Source organism: Sylvia atricapilla, chromosome 5 (assembly GCF_009819655.1).
Source record: "Sylvia atricapilla isolate bSylAtr1 chromosome 5, bSylAtr1.pri, whole genome shotgun sequence".
NCBI classification, from domain to species: Eukaryota; Metazoa; Chordata; class Aves; order Passeriformes; family Sylviidae; genus Sylvia; species Sylvia atricapilla.
Window position 1 is genome coordinate 44,114,053 of NC_089144.1, and position 17,384 is coordinate 44,131,436.

Genomic DNA, 17,384 nt, shown 5'->3' on the forward strand with positions numbered 1-17,384 from the left:
GAGTTCAAAAAGTACTGATTAATACATAACATTTGTGTTGCTTTAAAAAATGTACTTTAATGAAGATTCACATCCCCTTTTCATGTTTCAGTATTTGCTGTCTTTCATATTTGAGATAATTCTACTTTTAACAAACATGCATTAGTGAAATATTTTCTCATCAGTTTTTCAAGGCAATACTTTGCAAATGTTCTACCTCCAAAACCTTGACCTTCTTTTGCCTTGCTCAAGCTTAGTGGTCTCTGCAGCTGTCACAGCAGGAGGCCAGCAACCTTCCCTTTTCTCACAGTGGTTTTAGAGAGGCCAGCATCCCCAGGTGGATTTTCAAGAACCTCTCCCTCACCCCTGTAAAATGCAGGAAGTCCCAACAGGATGAGAGAGTGAAAATCCCTTTCCTCACTTCCCCACCCTGCAGAAAAACCAAAACAGCAGCTTGAATGGAGAGAAGGAATGATTAACACAGGGGACTAATAGAGAATGAGACAAAAGAAAATGCCGTCATCATATAGAACACTACTGGCTGGAGTTTGTGATAAAGATATGAAACACAGAACATATCTTGCCCAAGAAATGCTGTCATCCCTCTTCCACTTAGGCATTATTTGCGCCTGTCTCAGGCCAAACTATTTTCAGCAAGATTGAGAACACCAATTGCAAATTTGGTGGGACACTGGGACCGCTCAGGCAAGACGAACTCTGCCTGCCATTCCTGGCCAAGGTTTACATTCTTAAATACTGCCCAGAAACTGACCCTTTGAGACTTCACTTTCCTGACATTTCCCAACGTCAAAGCTGAACCTTACTCACTGTAGTTTTCCTGTCATGCAATCAACCGCAGACAAGGGGAACAAACAGTTTCCTTTTCTGTTGCATAGTTGAAGAAAATTGCAACCCTCCTTAGTTTATCCTTTTCTCTTTCTGGAGAAAAACAAATTCAAACCAATTCTAATTAATCCGGTGTTGTCTTCAAAGAACTGCTCTGATTTTTCACTGGTTCTTCTCCTCCTTCAAAGAGGAGAAGCTCAAAAACTGAGGCAACACATCAGCTGTAGCCTTGCCACTTTTCAGTGCTCTCGTAGGCAATACTTCTTCTTACACTGAATTTTTATCTCTAAGTGTTATTCCACAAGTGTGATGCTGTTGACTCTTACTGCAGCTTGTGATAGGCTACCCTGCAGATCGTTTGCTATAAAACTGTGTGTTACTATATTTCTCTCAAACTTTTGCCTGCAACACTAGTTGTTCCAGTGATATGTGGAATCCTCCACTTTCAAGGAGCATGCATCATTGCTCTGGCCATGGATTTTACAGCCAAAGAAATTATGTGACTTTTTCTTTTCCTGTGTTAAATTCTGTTCTATTTTCCCCAAGCTACTTCTCCAATTTTTAAAGATCTTTTTGAATTAAAATCTCACCCTTGAAAATTGCAAACAATGACCCCAGAAGACTTTTGTACACAGCTGTTAAAAGCCGACTTTTTGCTTTCACCTATGAGTCAGTTTTGAAAAGTGTTTCCCTTAGCCTGGATTAAGAGACTCTAAGTACCTTGACTAGAAAGAGACTTCCTTACTGCTACTCTTCTAAAGGATGTGACATATGGGCTGGCAAGCAATGTTAATACAGAGCAGTCCTGCAAAGGTTGGATTTTTTGCAGCTCTTCCCTGTGTAAAAAGCAAGCTTCTTGTTTTGTTTTTTGAGCCACAGTTTGACTTCCACATTCTTCTGTAACAGATCTATTTTTTGAACTGTCTTTTTGAATCCTGGCCTAACTACATTTTATCTATTAATTTTTTAAGACAATGATTCAAAAGGATTTTTGTACATGTTGAATAGTTACAGAAATACTTAACAAAAATGCTTATGAAGAAAACTAATTCTCACTAGTATACATTTGGATCAGGATGAGCTCTTAGATTCTGGATCTTTATCATGTAATTTATACTTTCACAGAGTGACCTTTTATTAAAAGTATATCTTTGTTTTAGTGCCATGTTATCTGCAGGATTATTTGGATGAGAATTCTCATTAGAGATTATTTGGTAAATTAAAGAATATAGAGATTATGAGATCAAATTAAAAGTTTATAGAGATTATAGAGATAAGAAGATACAGAGAGCACTATCACCTTTCAGGCATTGATTTTGCAGACAAACAAATTACAACTTTATTTTTTCTTCAATTCAGACTAAATATCCTCTTTTGTTTCAGATCCTACTTTGGGATAAACTAGTATTGCTTCATTGACCACAGCAGACTTGTGACATTTTATACCAGCTGAGGACTTGCCTCTAGTATATTTCAGATAGAATATTAAAAGCAATATACTTTCGACAAAAAAAAAAAAAAAAGCGCCACATCTGCTATCCTTTCCATGTAGATTAAGTAATGAAAGGTTTTAAAGCATGGAGTGCTTCAATTTAAGCTCTGTTTCAGTTTCAGACTGTACTGTAAACATTTCATTTCATGTAAGTGGTGTCATTATAATACCTAGAGGGCTATTTGGATAGGAGATCTTTTGGCAGATTATTTGGGTGAATTACTGAAGGTAGAGGATATGGGGAACATAAGGGATCCTGGATGCATTTGTAGATTATGAGAAAAGCCACAGTTACTTGTAACAAGAGACAAAAGATGCGAGGCCTTTTTGCAGATAATAAATAAGCTCAACAGCATTTGGAATTGGGAAGCTGACTGATCTCACATACATTGAGGTTTCTTTCTTCCACTAATCTTCATTGAGGTATAGAATCCACCATCCCTGTTTTCCTCTGACAACCCAGAATCCTCTGGCTTCACATTCACCATGTGGACTTCATTTGAAAAACAGGGCAAATAGGGCATATGCAGCACAGGTCTATTTGCCCCGACCTGGAAATGAACAATGTGCTACACTGAAAGGAGAGGAATGGGGGGGAATTTGTAGGAATGTGGTCATAGAATGGGACTGTAAACATCTCCCACGAGAGAGGGCATTTGTAGGGAGCATGGAGCATTTATATAAACATGAAGATAAACATGCCTGAAATATGGGGTGGTTAAAAAGGGGGAAATAGCAGAAGAAATAGAAATAGAGCAAGAAGGACAGAAAGAAAGAAAAAAATAAAAGAAAGAAACAAAAAGAAAGAAAGAACAAAGAGGGAAAGAGAAGAGAGAGAGAGAAAGAAAGAAAGCAAGCAAGAAAGAGGCAGAGCAATCTGTCTGTTGGACTTTTCATCACAAGAGTGGCAACAATGGAAAGACTGAAGACACACTTTCCAAATGGTATTCCAGATTGATGTACAACAATGGTTGGGACTACAATAATGTACAATGATTCTTGGGGTACAACCATCCACTAGCAGGCTTTTCTGAAAAAATTTGTTGGCAAATCATCAGAGACAATAACAATTCAATTAGATCCTTCTCAGAGTGAACACAGTGAAGAGAAATGTTAGGAAAAATAGAAACTACATCAAGCAAATTTGTATCATATTGAGTGGTTTGTCCCTGTTTCTCTCAGAGACACCATTATTCAACAGTGTTCAAAGGAAGGCAAGCTCTTGCATTATAGTACATGGTACTAATTAAGAACAATTCCAGTTGTAATTAAAATGCTTAACTCCACTGCTCTGTGGTGGCAAAGGTAGTTTATATCTTGGGTCTTTCTATTAACTCAGAGCGGGAACACTAAAAAGATTATTTGACAAAAAATGTCTTTATAGCCGCTGGACACAAAACGGAAAGCTCTCTTGGTTAATTTCATTAGCTTAATTAATTTGGCAAACTTAATTAATTAGATTTTCACTAAAACCGACAAAAAAGAAACTAAGTACTGCCTGTGTGTTGATAATGTTTTTTTAAAAATGCTCATTAAAAGACTGTCCCTACCCAGACAACTTTGAAAAAGGTTCTCTATAGAAACTGAGGTGTTTTATGTACCAAGCTTCTTTCATTCTGCTGCCTTTCTGACTCTTCTTAGATGACTTTAGAAGAAAAATCTTATCAGCTTGCAGACTACAGCCTACAGGCACTGAATATCCTGCAGCCTGGGCTAATTTCTCTGCCTCTAACATCCTGTTTCCATGCAAATGTCTCTTCAGGACAAAAAGGGGGAAGTGAGACAGAGATACACAAAACACGATTGCCAGAATAACAAATGAGGAGTCATACTTGGGTCCGCTTTTACCTTTCCTTGAAGACCTGCCAGTGGAAAGCAGCCGTGGAGTCAGAGAGGGAAGGTCAAGCACCAGGAGTGAGAGATCAAAACTGGTCTGAGAACGAGAATAGCTTTCAGGTTACCCCCTGAGTGGAACTAACCTCTTTAATTGCCTTTCTAAACACAGCTAATTGCAAAGTTACTCTTCTCTGATAAGCCGTTCATTTCACAGCATAATTGCATAGATCTTTAACTTTGGGAAACAATACAGTTATTTTTCTTTCTCTCACCAACAGGATTTCAAAAATAGTAGTCAGTAGTCAAGCAGAAGTAGATACATATGTAAATAGGTGCTTAGTTACACAGTTTTTGAAATGAATATGCATTTGGAAAAAACATTTTGTTTTCTGTTTAAAATCAATTTTGTTTTTGTGAATCTCTCTGTGTTAACCTATGCAGCACCAAGCTTTTGTTTACATCTTTGCTTACAAAAGAAAAATCCAAGATGCTTTTCTGCAGACATGTTTGACCTTTGTCTAACACAGGCAAGTGTTTTAATTTGTTGATATGGATATGTGGAGGCATGTTTACTTAGTAACAACTGAATATCACGGTCGGCCCGCGTTTCAGACGGGACTTCTCCCCCAGTTAGCTCCTGGGCTCGAAGAGCAAGGATACATGGAGGGAACACGAGTTTCTGGCATACCAGAGACTGTGGAAGGTCCTTCTCACAAACTGTCCTGGCAAAGCAGGTTTGGTAAGCTGTCACCTTGTAGTAAACATACTAGAAAGTAAAAGATGTAAATAAGTGTTACAGTGTTGAAGGGTGCACTTAGAATACTTGCTGAATTTAGATCCAGCTGATGCTAGTGGGCCTAATGGCAAGCAAAAGTAAGACTTCATATTATAAGTGACTCTCAGGATTAGTGGAAGGGTATTTTAATACTTTGGAACACATATCTAATTATGGCTTGTTCCTTTGTTCTTAATATCTTTTAGTACCTTTCTCTTAAAGTTAACAAATACCCCTATTCATTTGTTGCAGTGGCATTTATCTGTAATCTGATTCAATGCCCAAGTAATAATTTTGCTTCAGGTTATGGAACTGTGGCTGTGGCCAGATTAAGGACCACAGCCAAAAGGAAGATTATAAATAACTGTAAATTTGCTTACTCATATCTGCAGTGGCCTTGCACTAAATTGATACAATTTGGGGAAATTAGAGAAAAGAATGGTGGAAATAATCAGTAATTGGTCCATTCAGAACCTATTCTAGTCCTGGAGCATATCAGTATGTGATAATGCTACAGTGGATGGCTCTTGCACCAGTTTTGTAATTAAAATTCAGATGATTATTCTTTAATACAGTCATTTTGTTCATCCTTGAGGAAGATTACAGCATTTTATCCCCCAACTCTGAGTACTTGGATTTTTTTCAATTTTGAGTGAGTATTCCAAGTTTAATTTGAAATAAATTTCTTGAATATATTTTAGCATGCATTTTAACTTTTTCTACAACTTGAAGGTTCTTAGTGGAATGACATACACTTTTCAAATCTTACTAGGTGAAAGTTCATTGAATTAATGTGCAAATTTTTTAAAAAGTTCTTGCTACATTTCTGCATTTAAAAAATCTTGATTATAGTCATTAAAAGTTTGTTAGAACTACTGTGGTTTAGAATGGTACTCCCCAATTCAGTGCCCCCACTGAGACTCTCCAAACCACATGCCCTTTTCTTGCTCCCCTGCTTTGCTTTTCCCTCTCCCCCTACAGTGGGCTGGAAGGGGGAACTGGAGGCACAAAAGGCAAAGATCATGGATTAAGATAAGAACGAGTTACTGGAAACAGCGATGAGATAAGAAAAAGAACAGTAACTGCAACAGTACTAATGACAGAGGGTACAAAAAAAGAAACAATTCACACGGATAACCACACCAACAATACTGGATGGCTCCCTTCACCACATTTACTCAACCAGAAGGAATTTCTTCTCCCTGGGACAGAAGGAATCCCTTCTCCCTTCCCTGGTCCCCGGCAAGGACATGAGGTTGTATAGAATAAAGTCCGAGTCATCCTCCCTCCTGATTACTGCAAAAAACTAACCCTGTCCTGGTCAGAACCAGAACACAAATTAATAGGATGAGGACAAAACTAAATAAGAGAAAGGTGTCAGAGATAGGGAAACATCAAGGATTTAGGCAGATGGTGACTCTGCAAGTGGCTAAGCTGATGCAAATCACTACAGTGAAGATTTTGTGCAATAACAGATTATGTGTTTTTAATAAAAAGGTCAACTAAGAAGCACTCAAAGCATCTGTGAAAAGGATGTATGCATGTCACAGCCTCAGCTCACATCAGTAACACCTTAACAGAGATATACCCAGACTCTTGGTGGTTCATCCACCATTTCCTTTGCCACTTCTTGGCCCATGCCCAGCTTAACACCACAACCCTCTGCTTAATTTAGCATCCCTTCAGATCTGCCAGCAGGAAAACCTACACAAGCTCTCCTACAGCTGACTCATTCAAATTGGGTGAGCTGGTTTAGACATCTTAAATAGAAAACATATTGACCAACTAGTGGTTTAGTAAGCCTTCACATTATTATCTCCTCTGTAAGTGTAAATGTGCAAAGGGGAAAAACTAAGAGGAGTTTAGAACAGGTTCTTGATCATTTTTTAACCTACTGGCACAGATAGATGCTGCAGATTAAATTTCTCCTTGACAAACAGTGTGTTTAAAGTTGAGGAACTGACTTGATGCAGAAGCTTCTGGTTTGTATTTTGGCTCATAAAGGAAGAGCCACATCGATTGCTCTGGCTTCCCACCTTGCTCTAGGTCTTAGGCCCCTCCACTGCGTGATTATTACGTCTGACTGAACACACAGCCAGGTCAAGAGCTTGGGTAACTTACTAGTAACCCAAAGTTCCTCCAAGCTGCAGGTGAATCTCTGCATTCCTATGACCCTCCATGGGCTGCAAGGGGCACAGCTGCTTCACCATGGTGTGCATCATGAGCTGCAGGGGAGCCTCAGCTCTGGTGCCTGGAGCACCTCCTGCCCATCCTTCTGCACTGATCTTGGTGTCTGCAGAGTTGTTCATCTCATGTATTCGCACTCTGCTCTGCTCTGAGCACAATTGCAACTGTGCAATAGGGTTTTTTTCCTTCTTTTTAAATATGTTATCACAGAGGTGTTAGTATCATTCCTGATTGGCTCCCCTTTGGCCAGTGGCAGATCCATTCTGGAGCCAGCTGGCATTGTCTCTGCTGGACATGGAGGAAGCTGCTGTCAGCTTGTCACAGAAGCCACCCCTGTGGACCCACCCCACTCCCCACTACCAAACCCCAGCCACACAAACCCAATACAGTTATAACATGCTGGTCCCATGAAGGGAACATTAACCAGCATCTAAAGCATTTTGATATGTCAGAGATGCCCAGGAGTTGTGTATAGCTCCAGCATTTCATCACAAAGGAGCATCTCCCTGGGTAAATGGATCGGATGCATTAGTGGGACTCCAGCAAAGCAACATTTTCCCTGGAGCCCATGGACATACCACTGCTAGCTGCAGCTGCTGGCATCCCATACAGATCCCCGAAGAGTTATAACAGCACAGTCCTGTTCTTGAATCTGCCATTTCCTCATTGTGAAGACCAATAAAAAATGCAAAATTGTCAGTAACTTTTAGATTAAACAAAAATCTAAGAAAAAAAATCAAAACAAGACTGAAAAGCAGAACTAGAATCAAAATCTGGAAACTCAGTTTCAGTATTCAAATGCCTCTGTCACGAAAGGAATCCTTCTTAGAAAAGCTTTTGGAAAAACTTCCCAGCATTTCCTTTCTATTTTGTCAACATGCAGTTGCAGTAGAAAATTGTCTGAACTATATAATAAGAAAAACTGTTATTTCAATTATTACACCAAAGATAAAATGCCTGTTAACATTAATGCTACCTATTACTAGTTTGTAAATGAAAGGTTACTTACCTTTTGGGAAAAAAAATCAGAACTAAGCTAAGATAACCACATGCATTTAATAAACAAAACAAATAAACCCTTAAGTGGTCTGGAAACTTCAAAACACAGGAAATATCAAAGTGAAGCTACATAAATTAAGCATTAAATCTCATTTACTAGTAATATTTTGTAAGATTGTCTGTGGATTCATAAATTCAGAGAAATTTAGCATGCAACGAGAAATAAGGGAAAAGGAAGCATGAAATGTAGTGGAAAAACAATCTTAAGTTAATTTAGGATGTGTTCTGCCTAGCACTGTTGAAGATCTAACTGAGAGCTCTTTAAATTGTAGATGTAGAAACAAGTCCTGGTGTGATTCACATTCTAATTTCAGATCTAACATGACATGATGAAATACATAAATGTTGCTTAGGATAGCAATGGAAGCTCAGTTTGCTTCCCTGGCTTTTTTATAAATTTTGGTTGTGGTGCCAGAGTTAGACAGCAATGCTTTGTGAAGTCTAACATTAACAGGCAGACTACCTTGTTTGCCCTCCCTTCAGTGCCTGAAAAATAAAACACAGTACAACAACAGAATAAAATATCAATTATGGAACTGACAGCCAAGGGAATACAGTAAAATGACTTGCCATTGTTTGCTTGGATTTTATGGAAGTATCATAGAATAGTTTGAGTTGGAAGATCATCTAGTTCCAACATGTGCATCAATTCATGCTGGAATCAGTCATGAACAGATTAAGCTGTTTTCTGGTCTGCTGTGTTAACAATAAATATTACATTCTGAAGCAGCACAAAATAAACCTGTAGCCTTCCTTTCCATTTCTGTAGCACCAGTATAAGCTCAACTTTCTGGAATCCAGATAGGTATCTCTAGAAGAATATGTTGAAGATAAAAACTCCTATTTACTTCAGGGACTTTGAAAGGAATTGATACTACTTTGCTGCTTCAAGAATTGGGTCACTCATGAGCAAAACTCCATGCACTAACTCTCAGTGCAAAGCTGGCTCTCAGAAGTGTATGCAGAATTAAATGTTGCAAGATGAGGCTCTGGTCCAAGCTACTTCTTTTCTGGAAAGAGAGAGGAAAAATCAGAAATAGAAAAGTAACAGGCAGGGAACAGTCTGCAAAACAGTGCAGTGATAGCTATCCCTGGGACAGGAGGGATATGATCTATCCCATCCCGATAGAACTTGTTAGCCCATGCAGCTGGACTGTTTTCATGTGACAGCTAGCATATGCAGTTCAGTCCTCTCAGGACAAAAGTTGAAGCAGAACACTGCTTTTTGGCAGTTTTGGCAATCACAGAGGTCTGCAATCCTAGGAGTGGTTGCTGCTCTCTAAGACTAGAACAAGTCTGGCTTCACTCATTTAAACAAACCAGTCATTCGGTGAAGTACATGTGGCCTATTCTAAACATAAAGCCTGCGAAGGCGATGTCTGCAATACACGCAGAGCACGGTGATTTTGCAAAAGGAGGGGTGTTTGCAGAAGATGACCTGTTGCTGGACATGTTCTGTGGTCAGAATAAGAGTCTGCAGTTAGGATGCTGATATGCTTTGCTGTTTAGGCTCATCAATTGAGAGCAAGAGGAATATTACTGACAGTTTTGTATTCGAACTAAAATAAACTAGAAGGCAAGGTCGTGTGTAATGCACTCCACTACTACATGTTCAGCCTGCTTTGCTAAGATGTAGGTATAAATGACATTTCAGTACACAACCTGTATTGGTGATTTGGGCACGAGGATTTACTTTGCCTACATGTTGACTAGAAGTTCAGTCCTCCATGGGTAGCTGGAGGCAGTGTTAGCACACAGAACACCTCTGCATCTGGCAAGAAGAAAAATAGTGCAATGATTCTCTTCCACATCCTCTGCTACATCTTGCAGATTTTAGATGCATTTTGGAGTCCCTATACAAGAGATAAGCAGATGGGCTGTGGAGAGTTCCGGATTTCATGGGAGTATTTGTCCTAGACACTTTTTATTACAAAATAATTGAATATTTTTGCTGACCACTACGACATCAATTCTTGCACAATAAGCGTTGTTGGGTACTGTAATGGAGAACGATAATCATAATTTGTTAACTTTGTTGCACTTCCTACTTGAAAGTGTTGCACTTGACTGTTGAGTCATAAGAGGTTACTTTTGTTCTAATTTTTAAGGTCCCACTTTTTCCTGCTATCAAGCTACTTCAAGAGAAAAGCAGTGTCAATGGAGGGTGAGATAACTTCTCGGTTTTGAACATTACATCCTGTTCTCAGTAAGCCAATGGGCCCTACACCCATCCTCACCCAGAGCTTCCAGAGGCACCCAAAAGAGAACACTGTAAGGCATCTTTGCTGCTTTTAATTTTTTATTTAAAATTCAGCAAAATGATACTTTACTCCGCATGTGACCTATACTTTACGTTGTGTTGAAAATCAGCCAGCAGTGACAGAGTGGGAAATGAAGTAAATCAGTTGTGCCATTCAACATGGCCCAACCTGTCCCCACGGCGCGTTAGGTGGTCGTGTATCTCTCAGCTGCACAGCTGGAAAGGAACAGCTTTTTTGCGCGCCCTGCAGGACTCGGGAGAATGCCGAGAGCCTTTGTTCTACCGCAGGCAAGACCAAGATCTAAGCAGGGATCTCTGACCCCTCAACCTTCCCATCTCAAGGTGGTATCGGCCGCCTTGACGGGTTGACAGTCTGCTGTTCAGCAGGGCGGTTCTGCGGTGCATTTGAACGGGGATAAGGCGGGTTTCCAGGCTCACCGCGGGCGCTGCCGGTGCCCAGCACGGTCTGACCCACGCCCACGCCCGGCACCCGCCGGCGGACCGCGCCACCGGCTGCCCCAGCCTAGCACCTTCGCCCCTGTTCGCCCATTGTCCGCGGGGGCTTCAGCGGGGCCGGGAGCGAGGCAAGGCGAGTGCGCGGGGGCCGCCCTGCCCCGGAGGGGTTCCCCTGCTCCGGTGCCCCGGGGGGGTCCCCGTGCGGGTCCGGGAGCCGCCGGGCGAGGCGGGTCTCGCTCCCCTCCGCGTCCCGCCGCGCCGCCGCGAGGCGGCCGCCCCCAGCCCCCGGCGGCCGAGGTGGGCTCCCGCCGCGCCGCCGCCGCCCACCGTCCGCGGCGAGGCGGGCCGGCGGGGCCGGGGGGCGGAGGGGGAGCGGCGGCGCACGGCGGCGAGGTGGCTCGGCAGCCCTCCCGGAGGAGCCCGGCCCACCTCTCCCGTGCAGGCACCCCCTCCTCCCCGCCCCGAAAGAGGAACTCCCCGCCCGCGCAGCCCGGCCGCGGCGCAGGGAGAAGCGGCGGCGGCGGCGGTAGCGGCGGCAGCGCGCCCGGCCCCTCCGCGCACCATGGCGCAGCAGCGCCCGCCGCCCGCCGCCGCCTGAGGCGCCCCGCGGCGCCGAGCCCAGCCCGCGCCCATGGCGGCGCCGCCGCCCGCCCTCAGCTGGGCGCTGCCCCTGCTGGCGGCGCTGGCGGGCGCCGCCGGACCCCAGAGCTTCGAGCTGCCGGGGGCCCCCATCGACAACATCGAGGTGAGCGGCGGCGCCGTGCTGGTGGCGGGCGGCAGCTGCCTCTACGAGCTGCGGCCCGAGCTGCGGCCCCGCCGCCGCGTGGTGCCGGCGGCGGGGCAGGGCTGCGGGGAGCCCCCCGGCATGCGCAGCAACCTGCTGCTGTACTACGAGGAGGCCGGCGGGGTGGGCGTCCTGCTGACCGGCTGGACTCAGGATGGCGGCGCCTGCCAGGTGTGGGAGCAGCCGTCCTACCGGCAGCGCTTGAACCAAAGCGAGGTGGTCAGTTGCCTGCCCGACGGCTCCACCGCCGGCGTCGTCTTCCAGCAGGCCGGCGCCTGGTACCTGGCCGTGGCGGCCACCTACTCGACCAGCGCTGACACGAACCACCTGCACTGCGAGCCCTCGAAGTCGGACAAGGAGACCGTCATCACGGTGCGCAGCATGGTCAACCTGAAGTCCGAGGAGGAGCTGGGCATCATCAAGCGCAGGGAGGAACCTTTGCACTTTGTTGACGCGCTCCAGTGGGGGGATCACCTTTTCTTTCCCTACTACACGTTGAAGGCCAGGTTGAGCAATAACACGGAGCCACCCAGCATGGCCGTCCTGCGCCAGCTGCGCCCTTCACAGGGTGGCCTTACTTTGCAGGGGCACGTCTATTTGGACTGCGGGTGCAGGAGCCTCATTATTTCCTCCAGCCTTGTCCGCCAGGGTGAGCGGGGCTGGTGGGTGGGTGTGTTCCGCCACAGCCACGACGCCAAGGCGTGGAACAGCACTGCCGTCTGCATCTTTGGGATGGAGGAGATGAAGGAGCAAGCCTGTGCATCCACACACTTCAATATGAACGGGAAGAGCTGTGTAAGTCTGGGCATCGTTTGCTAAGCTTTCATCCTGCACGCCCTTGTTGACACTTATTGTTGTGGCTAGTGTCTCTGTGCATGACTCATGGGTTGTCCCTGATCTGGAGGCACATGAAATTAGCAAGAAACTTCAGAGCCACACCAGGCTTTGCACATCAGCCCTGGCTCTGTCAGTTCTAGTGATTTCTCCAGCTCGTTCTGTTTCTAAAAAGCTGATCCTTTACCAGACTTCGGTATACATCGCACCTACCTGTTGAGAAAGACACATCTGAGGGAGCACCTGAGGGCATCCTGGGTCAGACCTGAATCTTAGGCTTCTCCCTCGATGTGTCTTTTTCAGCCTAGGATTCGTAGTATTTCATTTTATTTTCCACACAGCCTAGATAAAGCATCTCCTATCTTATTCTGTGCATTCACATCTCATGTCATTGCAGCTACATCAGAAATGAAAAAAAGCCACTCAGATTGGCTCTGCGCACTGGGCTGTGTGCACTGTTATCCCTATCACTCACTAGTTTTCTGTGGTTGCTTTTTCAGTGGTTGTCTGTGGTTGCTTGTTCAAGCCTCTCACGATTGGGAGGACTCTCACAGCCACCTCCCCAAATCCTTGTGTGCAGCAAGACAACAATAGATGATACCTCTTTGTTGTTGCAGTGGTTACATTTTCACAGACTGTGGTATCCCATGGAGTTCCCCATGTCACCTATTTCATTAACACTCTTCATCTCCTTCCTTCTTTTCAGGGTGAACTAGGTGCATGGAGGGTGGGATAGGCAAGGCTACCGGCTTTGCTGTGGTCTCAGTAGTAAAGAAACTACCTAAAAATTATATTCAGGAAGGTAAAATGTCATTCACATGAAGAAGGTACTTTTGAAAGGCCTATCCATGCTTTTAAGTTAGACTTTCCAGAGCTGTGGCAAAAGGACCACTGAAAAGTAACAAGGAGAACCATAGGGGATCCAGCATGCACCATAAAGCAAGCCCTAAGCCTTTTGCAGTTCCCACACCAGCCAGGGTCTTTGCAGCTAAGCTTCTGAATCCTTGATGTGTTACAATAGGAGTTTCTTCGAAATTCCTTGAAAAAAGTGCAGTAGATTTACTGTCACTCCTTGACTTTCCAAATCTAACTCAAAGCAGAGTGCAGTGCTGAGATTTTTCCAAACAGACTACCAGAGGGCACGTGTGATTCAGTCTGCTCCTCTCCCTACTGAGCTGTGAGACTATTGCCAGTGTTAGAGGACGTGGTTGTGAATGAGAACCCCATATGTGGGTGAGACAACTGTGCTGAAGTAAATAGTGAAACTCACTGCGGAGCCAGAGCCAATCCTGTGATTTCCAGTGCTAGCTTACTGTGTGATTTCTGTGCTCCCACAAGGCAAACTTCCTGAATGAATTTGAAGTCTCATTCTGATCCCAAAATACCTATTTGCTTGTTGGAATTTTAGTTTATATTGTTTGTTCCTAATTACTCGTGAAGTTTCTTAGCAAAGTGCTTTCTGACCCTGCTAAACAAAACAGAACAAGGAAGCTCCCTGGGCAGTAGATCCTTCCTAAATATTTTACAAAACCTCATGCAAGAAATTTCAGGCAAGAAGACCCGCATAGATCTGGCAGAGTAAGTTAATGCAGGTACAGTGAGGTACGTATTTCTGCAGATAGGGCAATTCCCTGTCCCCATTGCGTCTCAGGGCCTAAGTATGAAGACTCAATGATCCACTTGTTTAAGGATTGGTTTGGTTCAGATTAGATTCCTGTGACTCTATAGTTACTTTCATGTCCCAAAAAGGCTCATCCCTCCTGGAAATGTAGATTATATTTGGATACAATGTTGCAGAATCTCAACTGTAACAATCTTTAAAAGGATTGCTTACTCAACCTTATGTCCCAAAGTACGATGATGTTATTGATCGTAATATTTTGGCACAAGAAATGTAGTTTACCACTGAGAGAAAAGTGGTATTTTAATATTTTGTGAGATAGCAGGACATGTGGGTCCTGTGAAGTACTATGACTTATAACATTACATGGCTAATTAGCTCTCTTTTTTAAGCTAATTATATGTGCTTATGGTGTATAAACATAAGAATAAATTCATGTAGTTCAGCTTTTATATTTTTTTTATACTACAGAAGGTTAGGCTACTATTGCAGAGTAAGTTTGGAGATGACAGGCCCATATGCTGCTGCTTCTGGGTTGTTTTAGACCAGATCCTTCTACCGTCTCTCGCCAAAGTATGGGAGCCCCTGCAATCATGGGATATGCTGTTCTTGGACTCAGAAACAAATAGGCTTCAGAGTTGACAGGAAGATGGAGTGTGGCATGTCCATCAGCGTGCAGCTTGCAGCAGCGTGCAAACCTAGCAGTGGCTCTGGCCGGAAGGGAGTGCCTCATAGCACGGAGCTGTCAGGAGCACGTTGTACTAGGGTGTGTAAGAATGGCAGTCAGCAACAGTACTTAACATGTGCTTTGAAGTCCAGTCTTTTAAAGACAGTATTGGTCTTGAGCAGAGGGGCTGTTGCAGCATCGTGAGCCCTTTAAGTGCGAGACCTCTCTGGTGCTTGTGGTGAATGGACCATGCTGAATGTCAGTGTGGCTTTTGCATTGCAGATACCATGTGTTGCAGGGCACTGCAGGTCTTAGTCTTCTCTGCTGGGTGCACTTGAATGCAGGATCTCAGGTGTGATGTGATGAGGTATGTGGATCCCAGATATGGACTATCAATTTTTGTAGGAATTGAAAATACAAGGATTTTTTCACTGCAGGAATACAGCTTATAGTAAGCATATACGTTAGGGAGTAGTGGCAGTTTGTTTTCCTTCTGATCTTGTCATCCTTCAGATTTCTGTTATTCTGATTACCTTTAGGCAATACATCCTCTTACCTCTCTCCACTCACATTGCATTTCTCAATTAGACACGGCAAGATGGGCTTAGCCCAGGGTATCTGTGCTCCTGAATTCCCTGTTATGCCATTGCTGCATGGTGTACTCTGAAATCATTCCTGTAAGGTACTGAGCTTTCTGGCCCTAACCCAGTAAAGCACTTAATGACATATTTAACATTAGGCATATTTAAGTATTTCTATCATCTTCATACCCATGCATTTAACGTAAAGCACGTACTTGAGTACTTCACTGGATTGGAACCAAATTGCTCTGCATCCTGTTGGAACTCACTGTAGGTGTGTAATCTCTTTAGCTTCGCTTTGCCTCTTAGGCCAGAGCTCTCATTTGCATTAAGTTTTAATGCTGGATTATAGTCTGTCATTGAAAAACTGGTAATTTTTAAGATCCTTGCTTAGCAACTTTCTAAAAAAGTATGTGACTGCTACAGATTCTGTGGAATTTCTCCATATGAGAAGTAGGTACAACCATTTTTGTTTTGTGCAGTAGCATGCACAAAGAAGTTTGTCCTACTTGGATGTGTTTATTCAGGACATTGGCTCTGCTTGATTCCCAGAGACAGGATCCCTATCTAGCAAGAGGCAAGTAGTGTTTTAGGTGAAACTGCTCTGAAAACATTTTGCAGTTTTATATTCAGCTTTTTTTTTTTCTTTGATCTACATGTCTCTTAGTTTTGAATATACCTACTTACATACACCATCAGGGTGTATGTGTTGCTGCACTCTCTAGCATATCCTACATATACATAAGTGCATCTTCTTCACAATTTCCATAGTTAATAAGTGTGAATTTGCCAAAACTCATTCTCAATTTATTTTCAGAAACTTACTGAGTACTTACAAACACAGGAGGAATGCTGGAATTTGTCACAAACTTGCTGTGGGTGCTAGTGAATTTTAAGAAAGGCTTTTCTTCTGTTGTTCTGTGACAGGATCTAGAAGGATCTCAGGTCTCTCACAGACAAGCCAGGATGTTGTGAGTCACAGCCAAGTAGATGACTAGGAAAATGTTCCAATTGGAGAACATCAACAGGAGAGATGTAAAGTGTTCCCTAACCAGGATAATGACAAACCTGGAAATTGGTTTTGCCATTAAAAAGTTGCATGAGAAGAAAAGGATTCAGGGAGATTCAAGGATTCACAATTTTTTAGGTAGAAAATCCCCCAAAAATTGTTAGGCATATACCTGTAAGAAAGAGAATTGCTGTAGTTTATATTAAGGTGTTTATTTTATTATGTGAATTGGCTAAGTAGTTGTGATAATTACTAAAAGATAAGCTGTCTCGGTTGGATTTTCATCTATGTTTTAATGCAAAAGACTTGCAGCAGCCTGTTTTTTGAACTTTTTTAATTTTTCAGTAATTGTTACATATGAAGGTGGGTATGTGTCCCTTAATTTATCAAACATAGTTTGGAATCCTAGGACAAATCCTAGCTGGTGTTAGCTCTACTGAAATGAGATTTTGAAGTCAACAGAGTCATATCAGTTTAATTACAGCCTTTAATTTGCAGGAACAACATTTGAATTTGTGTGGTAACTCATTCCAGGGTGATTCATGGTCTTTTATTTAAGGAAAGTATTACAGACATCTAAATATAATTTTGTATCAAAATTGATCCTGTAATTAATTTTATAGTAGTAAAGTCAATCTCCTGAGTATTACAGAATGCTAGTGTTTCATCTGATGTTCAGTGGGTTTCTAAACTGAATAGTTCTGTCTCATTACAATGAGTTTTCAGTTCATCCCTGTTTAGTGTGGCAAGTAAGCCACAGAAGACTTGTCAACTCTTGCACTCCAGGAATGGGGACTGCACAACCTCTCTGGACAACCTGTTCTGCTTCACTGCCCTCATAGTGATGTTTTTTCATGTCCTCTTCACTAGAAACCTGCAGTGTTTCAGTTTGTGTCATTATCTCTTGTTACCTTATATACACTTTGGTTAAAAGCCTGGCTTTTTTTTCTTTGGTCCCTCTGAAACTGTCTGTTCTGTAGGTTCTATCAGCCTAGTTT

The 17,384-nt window shown here is 43.1% G+C and overlaps 1 protein-coding gene across 1 annotated transcript in view; it reads left to right on the forward strand.

The window, feature by feature from the left end:
- The first annotated feature begins 11,521 nt into the window (after window positions 1-11,521).
- The window catches only part of PLXNC1 (plexin C1), a 69,848-nt gene continuing 63,985 nt past the window's right edge, over window positions 11,522-17,384 (forward strand). The window contains exon 1 of the mRNA XM_066319276.1: window positions 11,522-12,469. Coding sequence (XP_066175373.1) covers window positions 11,522-12,469 — 948 coding nt within the window. The remainder of the gene's footprint in view (window positions 12,470-17,384) is intronic.